This window comes from Dasypus novemcinctus, chromosome 1 (assembly GCF_030445035.2).
Source record: "Dasypus novemcinctus isolate mDasNov1 chromosome 1, mDasNov1.1.hap2, whole genome shotgun sequence".
Taxonomy (NCBI): Eukaryota; Metazoa; Chordata; class Mammalia; order Cingulata; family Dasypodidae; genus Dasypus; species Dasypus novemcinctus.
Window position 1 is genome coordinate 142,009,744 of NC_080673.1, and position 12,151 is coordinate 142,021,894.

Here is a 12,151-nt window from a genome sequence, read left to right on the forward strand (position 1 = left end):
GCCTCTAAATGTGTTTAATCTCATCCATTCTGTCTTTCATTCCTATGACATCTATTAATTTTTTTGCAGACTTTCAAATTGTTTTTTAGGCTCTCCCAGTGTCTTCTTAATATCCTTTGTTTCTTTAGTCATATTTTCTTCAAGTTACTTGAAGTGATTTAGGAGAGTTGTGATTATCATTGATTAATTGTCTTAAATCCTATATCTCTTCAGGATATTTGGTTTGTTTTTTGACTGAACAATCTCTTCCTGTTTCTTAATTTGGCTTGTAATTTTTTGCTGATGTCTAGGCATCTGAATATATTGGTGAATTTACTCTGATGGTCAATGTCTCTCTCGTGCGTATTTTCTTTTCTTTTTTCACAGCTCTTCTTTGATATTTGTCAACTTATTCTAAGTCTTAAAAGTTGCCCAGCTTAAGTTTTCAAAATTAGGCCAGGGATTCACTAGTGGGCCTAAGATTTTCTCCCAGTGGTTGACTACAGAGAGCACAGAGAACAGTTTTTGCAATGTCCATAGTGGTCAGCAGATAACCCTCATCAACACACCTTTCCATGGAGGTGCTTCAGTCTGTTCTTTCCTATGTTCCTGTGCTGGAGATTCAAAGAAGGCTTTACTAGCAGAATTCACTGAAGACATGCACTCCAACCTTCCCTCCCTTTCCCCTTGAAGCAGCTCACGGGGAGGAAGATGTCTGTTTCCTTCTGGGTCAGCTGCAGTGAGCCAGGTGTTTTATCACCACTTAATAACCTTGGGGGTGGAGGATAAGAGCCCTTCCTGGTACACAGGGGCTTGATGAGTCACATTTGTCATTTCAGCTTCTTTGTCTCTCTGCACCTCAATTTCTGGGAGTTGTATGGCAGTGTCCTGGTCTGCTGTTCCCCAAAGTAGGTCCCTCAGATAGCTTTTGGCTCTTTCTCTGCTGTTTTTCTGAGAGCATTCAGCAATGCCTGTAAGCTCGACACCAACTTCTTACAATCCTCCTCCTGTGTCCTTTTGACTATTTTTTTAAAATAGAAACTCTCCCTGAAGAAAATTATATGGGTTGCTTTTCTGTCATTTCAGTGTGATGCAGTAGTGGTTCACTCAGCTTTCAATTAGCTTCCTGTCAAAACAAAATCTACCTTATTCTTCCTGCAACTTCAAGTGACAGTGGTTTATTGATCATTTATTTCTTTATTTAATGAGTGCATATTGAGCGCTCACTATATGTCAGTCACTATTCTAGGTACTGTAGATACCCTAGGGCATGAGATCAAAGTGATAACAGGGTGCTAGATGATACAGAACTTTATAGATCATGGTAGAGAATTTTGACTCTTTCTCTATGTGAGATAATAAGCCTCCGAAATTGTTTGAACAGGTAACTACTATTTATCCAGATCACTCTAACTGTGTGTTAAAAATAATCCATAGGTTGGCCCATGTTGAAGGAAAGAAAACAGTTTGGAAAAACAATATACATAATTGAGATTGATGTTTGGATGGTAGCTGAAGGGATGATGAGACAATTGTCTTCTGGATTTCTGATAGATTAGGTTTAAGATATGTGAGAGTGGGAAGAATTAATTTGGATCCCTAAACAACTGGGATGATAAATTTCCATGGCATATGCGTTTGTATCTATAAAAGCACATGCACGTATATGTAAATATATATTAAATATGTGTATACATATCCCTATGTTTTATGTTTTTTTAAAAATAGTACATGTTGAATGTAGTTGTCTGGAATATGAAAATAATTACTGAACAATGTCCGAATAAACACCCAGTCCATTACACACAGTCAACTATTTAAAAATAATAAACATAGATTATTAAGCTCATATAGGTACCTAATTTTAAGTATTTTCCTTTTAATGTTTTCATTCAGAAGAGTATCCTGCAATCTTTTCCTTTTATATACTTTTGTATCAGTGACAGATATTTCAGATTTTCTCAATGGTTTCTTCACCAGATTTGGAAACCTTAGAAGAGTGGGAGTTTTTCTTCAAAGACCCCTCTTCCAGGTTGGTTATCACTTTTCATTTTTATCCTGAGGCAATATGTTGAATTTGCAATAGTTTAATAAAGTGGTAAATCTAGTGGTTTGTACTGGTATTTTATATAATTTCAACACTTTTCCGATAATATACTGTTAAAATAAGGTTTACTTCCTTTTTTCTAAGGTATACAATTCTTTATACATAATCAGATCTCATGGACTACTTGCCATCTTTTCCTTCCCTACATAGAGTGATGAATTCATCAATTTTGTAATACATAATAGTTTGTTAAATTATTTGAAATATAGAATTGGTGCATGTGAAAATAAGCTCTTCTTTTAGAGTGATTTAATTATATATTTAACTTATGCCATAAAATTCTATATTAGCATTTTTCAAATTCTGTTATGTAATAACGTACTAGTTTTTTTTAAACTAGACATTAGCACTATGCTAATATTAAATACTGTTAAATGTGAATGTGTTTGTGATAGCATATACATGTTTGAAGGTTAGTGCATTCAGAATTCAGAGATAAGAAAAACATTGTTCCTTTGGAATCTTTTCTTACTTTGGGATTTCAAATACTAGTGATCATATTAAGAAGTGGAGATAAGAGGAGAAAGCAGAAATATTTCAAATGCTGATAAAGTTATCCTCCAAAGTGTAGCAATTCCCCATAGCCTGTTATATATAGAAATAAGATCAGTCATTGTTTTCAAGCTTGCTAAATAAAAACTGAATTCTTGGAATGGCATGCCACTTGACCTTTCAGACTTTCACCAGGAGTATTTAACTGGTGCAAAGGGAACACATTTGCAAGTGTCTCCTGTTGACAGGACATTCTCCTGATAGTTCACACAATGTTCAAAAGGCACAAGTCTCTTGCTTCAGAACGCAAGAGAGAATTATTTTCCCGTGGAGCTACAAGGTGCTTACTGAAGAATGATTTGAGAAATTTTCACTCTGTGTCGCAACTTGTACTTTCAGCAGGCCCTCTGAAACCAACTCCAGTGGTCAAACATTCAAAAACTGCTCACTTTGAGATTGAAATACTTGATGCTGAAACAAGAAAGCAGATATGTATTGTGGATAAGGTGAGTTTTATGTACTCATATTTTAAATTTTTCTTTTCTGCTCCAAAGATTATCCATCACTTGGTTAAATGCTGACAGGATTGTACTTAAAAACATTCCTGACTTTTAAACTTAATTCTATAATCAGTTGCAAAGATGCTTTTACATTGTTTCAGTAAAAGATATTCACTTTATCTGTCAAACTCAATTTAAATGATAGCTAAGAGTCCGGTCCTGGTTTACCTGTTAATACTATCATTGTCCAGAGGTAAAATTTCTACTGCTTGGCTTCTCAGCCTACAGGAGAAAAAGTTTCTAGATTTTCCCATCATTACATAATAAAATTATAATAGATTTTTTAAGTATTTGTTGAACATAGCAAGCTGTACTCACAGAAGTTAATAAGTTGGAGAAATCTATAGACAATATGATAAAATTTGGTCATTTAAAAATATTGTCTTATTTTGAATTCATTTAATTATTTGTCCTAGAAAAAGACAATCTCACCTTTTGTGAAAATTCTACATGTTTCAAAACCACAGTGTGAAATTTCCTATTAAAAATGGCATATTTAATATGCTACTCATCAATATTCACATGCACAGATGTTTCATTAAGTAAACACAAAATATATACTTAATAGGTAAGAATATTAAAATGCATTTATGTGTAGGTTGTAAATATTTACACATATGTACAATATTTCAAACATTTCCGATTTATCATAAGTTTATCATAACTTTAAAAATACATTAGTTTAATTTAATTTTGGAAAGACCAATAATTTTATCAAAATATATATCTTCATCAATTTTAATTTACAGAATTATTAAATAAAATTTTTGCTATTGTTCTAAAAATAAAATTCAATCACTGACTCCATGTAAACATATTGTGGCTAGGTTTCTACATAAGAAAGGGAAGAAATTGTTTACTGCTTTTAATTGCTAAGCAGTTCATCTATAACTTCTTATTTAGTAATTACAATAATGCAAACAATCTAATAGTTGGCTGATATTAACTTTTATTTTCAGATGGAAAAGAAAGATTAAGAATTTTTCCAAGTGCATATAGTGACAGAGAAGAGATTCAAAACCAATTCTATGCAACTAAAAATACTATGTTTCTTCTATAGTACCACTGGGACCAGAATAAATAATGAATACATATTATGTCTAATAGAATTTTAATGTGTAAGTCTCATTTATGGCATCTATATTAGTATAACAGTAAAACCTTTGGCTCTTTTATATAATACAGTTAATAAGACAAATCTAAAAATTCTCTTCTAGAAGTAGCTGATATTTGCAATATCTCAGCATCACAACCTAAATACTTACAAGAACACAATGAAATAAGGGAAAAAATAACAAGGAATGGGATGAAAATTTAAACACTCAAAGATTCCCCAAGGCCAAGATTATAAAATGAGACTGGTTATTATGCCTTTTATGACAGGTGTATAAACCTTGGCACATAATCCATTTTAAGGAAAGAGGAACTGATGGATTCCTAATATTTCCTTCATAAACTTAAATTTTTTGTTATCTAAATTTTATTTGACGTTAAGTCATGGGGTTTTACATTTCTAGTTATTAATTATTTAAACTGCAAAAAGTTTAGGCATTCTGAAAGACATTTCAAGAGAAGAATTTTTGCTTAGGAATTTCACATTTGAATTATAAGAGTCCTTGTATTAGCTCTCAACTGTCAAACCCTTAGAGAAACACAGTAGGCTAACTAGGGGATTAACTCTGGATTCCTCACCATATTTTATTGCACAACCAGTGTTAAGTGAGGTGCAATTTACTACATGCAGATCTTTGATTTAGTAGAGCTGGATTTTTTGTTGTTGTTGTCTTTTTTCTTCTGTGATTTAATAAATTATTTCATCATGAAGGCAGGGCATTTGAGAAAGAGAAAAAAATGATTCATTTACATGTTTTTGCTTCATGATTCTTAATGTTGTAATTTAGAAATGTGAGAAAGATTGATTTTGTTGTTATCTGAGATATCAGATTTTTTAGGGGAGTGGGGGATGAATTAACAGCTGTATATTAAGGTCATGTCAAGTGCCTTTCTTTGTACATGGGCTTTAATCAGTATAAAAATAAGTGTTGTTTATGATTTAGTACTTGCCTTTCAGTAAGTGCAATGATATAAAGTAATAAATGTTAAGATCATATTCTGTGGAAATAAGCACATATAGATTTGCATCCTTATGTCATTTATATCTGTCAAGGCTTAAGAAATAACTCCTAGATTCTTTATTTAGCATATGGGATAATAGCATCTGCTTTGTAAAATTGTAAGTAAGAGTTTAAGTAATGTATGAAATATACTTAGCTTGATGCTTTGAACATAATAGGGACACAATTAAAGTGGTTTTTTTTTTTGCATTGTATTTTTATTTTTATTTTTTTAGTTTTAATCATTTGGAGAGATGAAGATTTTGTACATTAAAATCCAAAAAACTGGTACCAGCATACTTGGTATTTAATTATCCATTAATATGATTTGTTATTATGCATAGGTTAGACACAATATTTCTAAGTATATCACGTGAGAATGTTTGTATTTTAGTAACATATACTGTGCTCTGCTGGAAAAAATTGTTTACATCTAGATATTATAAGATAAAAATTAAATGGACAAATTATGTATTCAAATTATTCATGAGACAAAAATATTGAGTGATGTCCTTGTATTAAACAAAATAAATTTCATTATGTTTTTTTCACTTAATCCTACACACATACAAACCACCCAAACAAACAAAAATATCTTTCTCTTGTCTCTACTACCTTCTTTTTTTTTTTTTTTTTAAAGATTTATTTATTTATTTAATTTCCCCCCCTCCCCTGGTTGTCTGTTCTTGGTGTCTATTGGCTGCGTCTTGTTTCTTTGTCCGCTTCTGTTGTCGACAGCGGCACGGGAAGTGTGGGCGGCGCCATTCCTGGGCAGGCTGCTCTTTCTTTTCACGCTGGGCGGCTTTCCTCACGGGCGCACTCCTTGCGCGTGGGGCTCCCCCACACGGGGGACACCCTTGCGTGGCACGGCACTCCTTGCGCGCATCAGCACTGCGCATGGCCAGCTCCACATGGGTCAAGGAGGCCCGGGGTTTGAACCGCGGACCTCCCATGTGGTAGACGGACGCCCTAACCACTGGGCCAAAGTCCGTTTCCCTCTACTACCTTCTTAAACTTCTGCCCATATCTCTATTTTCCTCCTGTATTCATATTGTCTTCCCTCACTAATCTCTCCCATTCTCTCCTAAATTCTTCTAAGCAGTTTCTCACTCAACCAGGTATTCGTTTTTACCATCTCTCAAAATTTGAACTCATCAGGAAAGCAGTGGCAAATACATTGCTAAGTCCAAAGGTCAGTTCTAAGCTTTGTCTTGTTCATTCTATCAGCAAATATTCCAAAAAGTTAATCATACCTTCCTTTTTAAAACACTTTTGTTGTTTAGGTTCCATGATAATAAATATACATACACACACACACACTTTTATACACTTCTTTGGCTTCTCCCTTTCCTCTTTACTGAAGACTTATGAAGTTTTGAGTGTTGACAACACAGTTGTCAGAACTTGTCTCCATCTGTAGTCATTTCCTTAGTAATCTGAATTCCATAGTTTAAACACAATTTCTCTATCAATCACTCAAAACTATATAACTGTAGCCAGTTCTTTCCATCTGAACCTGCAAACCCCTCTATCAATATTTAGATGTTTATTAGGTATTTCGAATTTCATGAATCTAAAACTGAGCATTTGCTCTTCCCTCAAAAGTCTGCCACTCCTGCAGAATTCTCCAAAACATAAGTGGCAGCCAAAGCCTTCAAAAAGCTCAAACTAAAGACTTGAAGCCATCGTGATTCATCTCTCGATAGCACACACTGCATACAATTCATAATCTTGGCAATCCCTTCAAAATATATCCAGACTCTGACAAGGTTTCACCTCTTCTACTGCAACAACTTTTAAATTTGCACCTTTCTTCTGTACCTTCAATATGATTTCCACATAGCAGACAGCTCTAGCCAGTTAAATCAAGTCAGATAACTTCTCTCCTTCCTCAATCCTCTTCATTGTCATCCTTTAGATCTTATCTGACACTTATTTTTTACCTTGAGGACTTTCTTTCCTGTTTTTTTTTTTTTCCTACCAATATTTATTGCTATCTAACATATTGTGTATTTTCTTATTTGTTGTTTATTATTTGGACTACTGCACGATTAGTTCAGCCCCACTTAGAGATTTTATTTATCTCACTGCTGTATCTCCAGCATTTAGAGCAGTGTTTGCCATGAATATAGTGTTTATTTGTTGAATAAATGGATACCTGGCTTTGACTCTACACATGTTTAATAGTGATAGTTTTGGGCTGAAGGAATATATATCGGAACATGCATATTATCATCTAAATCAAATTAATGTTGAGATAAATATAGATGCATTCAGAGGAAAAGGCATTTCCTCAAACCATTCTAGAACATGCCCCAAATCCTCCTGGCTTGTTCCCAAAAAAAGACAGATTAAACTTTTACTAGTGTATAGTTTACTAACAGATAATCACATTCTGACTACAGAAGCTAACATGATTTTCATAAAGGAGACATTGATTAGAGAGATATTTATTTAACTATTTTATTATTCCCTGTGAATGATTAAAATAATATATCAAATCAAAGATGAAAAACAGGGGAACACACAAATATACTGTTTGGTTTTTTTTAAAGATTTATTTATTTTATTTTATCTTCCCCCGCCCCCTCAGTTGTCTGTTCTCTGTGTCTATTTGCTGTGTGTTCTTCTTTGTATGCTTCTGTTGTTGTCAGCAGCATGGGAATCTGTGTTTCTTTTTGTCACATCATCTGTGTCAGCTCTCTGTGTGTGCAGTGCCATTCTTGGGCAGGCTGCACTTTCTTTCACGCTGGGAGCCTCTCCCTACGGGGTGCACTCCTTGCACATGGGGCTCCCCTACGCGAGGGACAGCTCTGTGTGGCAGGGCACTCCTTGCGCACATCAGCACTGCGCGTTGGCCAGCTCCACATGGGTCAAGGAGGCCCGGGTTTTGAACCGCAGACCTCTCATGTGGTAGACAGATGCCCTAACCACTGGGCCAAGTCCGCTTCCCAAATATATTGTTAAATATGATTCTTAAGTATTTTTTGGAACATCAAAATATATTGTGGGAAATTAAATTTTAAAATTTAATAATGAATTATTCCAATCAATGACTAGTCTTACCTCACTTCTATTTTGTGAAATGTCAGATGCTTATCTAGTGATATGGGAATCATTCAAGAGCACAGCATGGACTCTAAAAGCTAGAGCTGATACACATTTCCAATATCATCTTAACCTTTTCTCCTTGAACTTAACCTAAAGTACCCCCATCTCCTCTTGTTTATTTTCTCTATGATAAAACATTCAAAAGCTTTTAAGACTTCTTACAAATAACATAAACAATATATTTGCAGTTATTCTAATGGTAAAAACACCAATTTTCACCAGAACATAGCAGAGAAAATTTTGGGTACTAAGAACAAAGTAAATTCATATATAAAAATTGCATCTTTAATAATATGAGTAGAAATTTTGACAATTCTTAATTCCCAATGTTGCCACTTTTAGTTTTTGAATTTAGGCATGCTACTTAACAAATTTATGCCTCATTCCTTCATCTGAAAATAGGAATGGCACCTGCCTTAAAATGGCCTCATGACAGTTTTAAGTAGTTTGTGTATATGCAAATATAAAAATTCTTTTTTTTCTCCTTTTTGTCCTATTCTTCTTTTTCTTCCTCCTATTTTCTCCTTGCCTTCCTCTAGCTCTTATCATCTCTACCCCTTTTCCTCCCCTCTTCCTCAGTTCTCATTCTCCTTTTCCTTATTAAGTGGTATGATATAATTGAAAGCATATGAACTTTTCAGATACACAATTTTTATATAAATATGACAGTGTCTTATTTTATTTCTCCCTGGATATGGTCGATATATCTGAATGTCCTTATCATTATCTGTAAAAGGAAATAGGTACTATTATTTTTCCTCTTTACAGATAAAGAAAACCTATGCAATGGAGATTTGAAGTAAAGAACTTAGTGTGTAGTAGAGGCAAGCTTTGAGCTTTGAACCCAGCCAGTATATATTCTACAGCTTGCCCTTTAGAGAAACTAATGGCATGTCATTAAATAAAATTAGTGTGCTTAATTTAGTTCTGTGGTTGAACTGTCTGACTTCCCATACAGATAATGTGTTACAGAATGGGGAGCTGCTTTTGAAGGTTGTCTATTTGCCCTTCCATTTGACATATAGGAAAGCTCTTAACTATTTTGTTTCTGTTTTTTAGATATAGTTTTGAAAATTGCATTAGTTAACATTCAAAAGTGGAAATAAAAATATGCTTAAAGATCTTTTAATAAGAATTTAAGAGCAAATGTGCTATCAAAATTTTATACCATTAAAATTATATGAAATTGAAATGAATGGTTCCTTCCTACAAGGGTAATGAGCCTAATCATTTCTATGATCCTGAAGGAGACCCCAAATGTCTCTTGTTGGAAGCACTTGGAGATTCTGTAATAGAGCATGTACTTCTAAATCAAAAGAGTCAGTGGTACTTGGTTTAAAATTGTCTGCTCTAGTTTAGGTCTCTTTTTGAAAAGACAGAGCTATTATAATGAAGATACACATAATGTAATGTGAGGCATTGTGGTGTAGTGACATGGGCTTTAAAGTCAGATATATTTGTGTTTACATTTGAGTTTTGCCAATTTTTGATGTTTTATTACCTGGACATTTTACTTAATTACTCTGATCTTGGTTTTTCTTTAATAAAACTAGGGAAGATATTTGTCTTCCAGGGCTATCTAAGGATTCAGTATCTGTTTGTAAAATGCAGCACCATGTCTGGCACATGGTTAATTTTGCATCAATAAGAGTTACATTTTAATTGTATATTTAATTATATAGTTTAGTGACAATACATATAAAAGATTAATCTAGGGAAACGGACTTTGGCCCAGTGGTTAGGGCGTCCATCTACCACATGGGAGGTCCGTGGTTCAAACCCCGGGCCTCCTTCACCCGTGTGGAGCTGGCCATGCGCAGCGCTGATGCGCGCAAGGAGTGCCCTGCCACGCAAGGGTGTCCCCCGCGTAGGGGAGCCCCACGCGCAAGGAGTGCACCCATGAGGAAAGCCACCCAGCGTGAAAAGAAAGAGCAGCCTGCCCAGGAATGGCGCTGCCCACACTTCCCGTGCCGCTGACAACAACAGAAGCGGACAAAGAAACAAGACGCAGCAAATAGACACCAAGAACAGACAACCAGGGGAGGGGGGGGAATTCAATAAATAAATAAATCTTAAAAAAAAAAAAAGATTAATCTAGAAAGTTATATTTAATTGCAGTGGGCAAATTGAATGAACTTTTTGTTATGACTACTAGAATTCAAGAATTTTTGTATGAAAGTCATTATTATGTATTTCTGAAATTATTAGGAAACATGTTGGGAATTTTACACAGGGCACATCTTTATAATGTCGGTTTTCAGCATTTCATATCCAACTTTCATCTTCTAAAAAATATACATTTGTCACATATGCTATGATATACCTTACAGGCTTCCAAGCAAAGTATCAATGAAAATATAAGCCTTGAACTTCATTTGAACAGTAAAGATAAATATCTCCAGAAAACTACATCAATAACATTTACAAAACAAATATAGGCTATTTTGTATGCTCATTTAAATAATGCTTATATTTTTCCATCAAAATATATTACATGTAAGCTAACTTTCAATTAATATTATTATTTTTTCATGTGGTAACATATGCATAACACAAAATTTCCTATTTTAATTATGTTTAATTGTATAATTCGTTAATTATGTTTAATTGTAACTGGATTCACAATGTTGTGCTACCATTACCACCATAGATTACCCAAACTTTTTCATCCCTCCAAACAGAATCTCAGTATCCTTTAAGCAATAACTTTCTCTCCTTCTCCTGCCTTCCCAGGCCCTGGTAACCTCTAATCTATTTTGGTCTCTAGGAATTTACTTATTCTAGATATTTTGAATAAGTGGAATCATACAATATGTGTTCCTAATATCTGACTTATTTCACTCAACATGTTTTCAAATTCATCCACGTTGTAGAATAGCAGACTTCATTCTTTTTTACAGCTGAGTAATATTCTATTCCATGTGTATACCACATTTTATGTGTCCATTGAACTGTTGATGGACATTTGGGTTGTTTCCACCTTCTGGCTATTGTGAGTAATGCTGCTATGAACACTGGTGTATTAATATCTGTTTGTCAGGTATAATATGGATTTTTTTCGAGACTTGGGAATCGTTGTGAATGCCATTGCAGTGACAGATATAGGCCATTTTATATATCTTCCCTTAAAATACAGAATTGTGTGGGAGAGAATAAAACTACAATGTGAACTATGGTCCATGCTCAGTGGCAATGCCCCAGGATGCGATTGCGACAAATGTGCCACACTAATTAAGGATATTGTTAATGTGGGAGTGTGTGGGAGGTGTGGGGAGTGGGGCATATGGGAATCCCTACATATTTGGTGTAACATTTATGTAATCTAAGTATCTTTAAAAAAAATGTTTAATTATTAAAAAATTAAATAAATATTTGTTTGAATCTCTGTTTTCCACTCTTCTTGGTATATACCTAGATTGTATACTTTTAAAAATAAAAAATCAAGTCATATCCATTCACAAGACTGCACATCATTTAGTGTTCTGTTTTGTAGATAATTAGCATTAGCAACAATTTGTTTATTGAATTGCCTATTCAGGCAATTCTTGCTTAGTTGAGAATGAGGAGCCAATGTCTTTATTTGCTGTAACAACAACAAAAAGAATTCTCTCATTATAACAGAATAAATTTTCCTGAAATTTCTCTTCAAGGGACATCGACTCTAGCTGGTCATATTTAAACAGTTTAAAACATGAACAAATTAGTTTCTTGTTTTATGCCACTTCGGTGACTAATTTAAATGGTTGAGTATAGACCATCTGACTGCACAACCTGGTATAAAACAGTCA

The 12,151-nt window shown here is 34.1% G+C and overlaps 1 protein-coding gene across 1 annotated transcript in view; it reads left to right on the forward strand.

Annotated features, from left to right (window-relative positions):
* Nucleotides 1-2,796: 2,796 nt before the first annotated feature.
* The window catches only part of TECRL (trans-2,3-enoyl-CoA reductase like), a 161,905-nt gene continuing 152,550 nt past the window's right edge, over nucleotides 2,797-12,151 (forward strand). Inside the window, exon 1 of the mRNA XM_004456725.2 lies at nucleotides 2,797-3,084. Within this exon, the coding sequence (XP_004456782.1) occupies nucleotides 2,851-3,084 (234 nt within the window). The 5' untranslated portion in view covers nucleotides 2,797-2,850. The remainder of the gene's footprint in view (nucleotides 3,085-12,151) is intronic.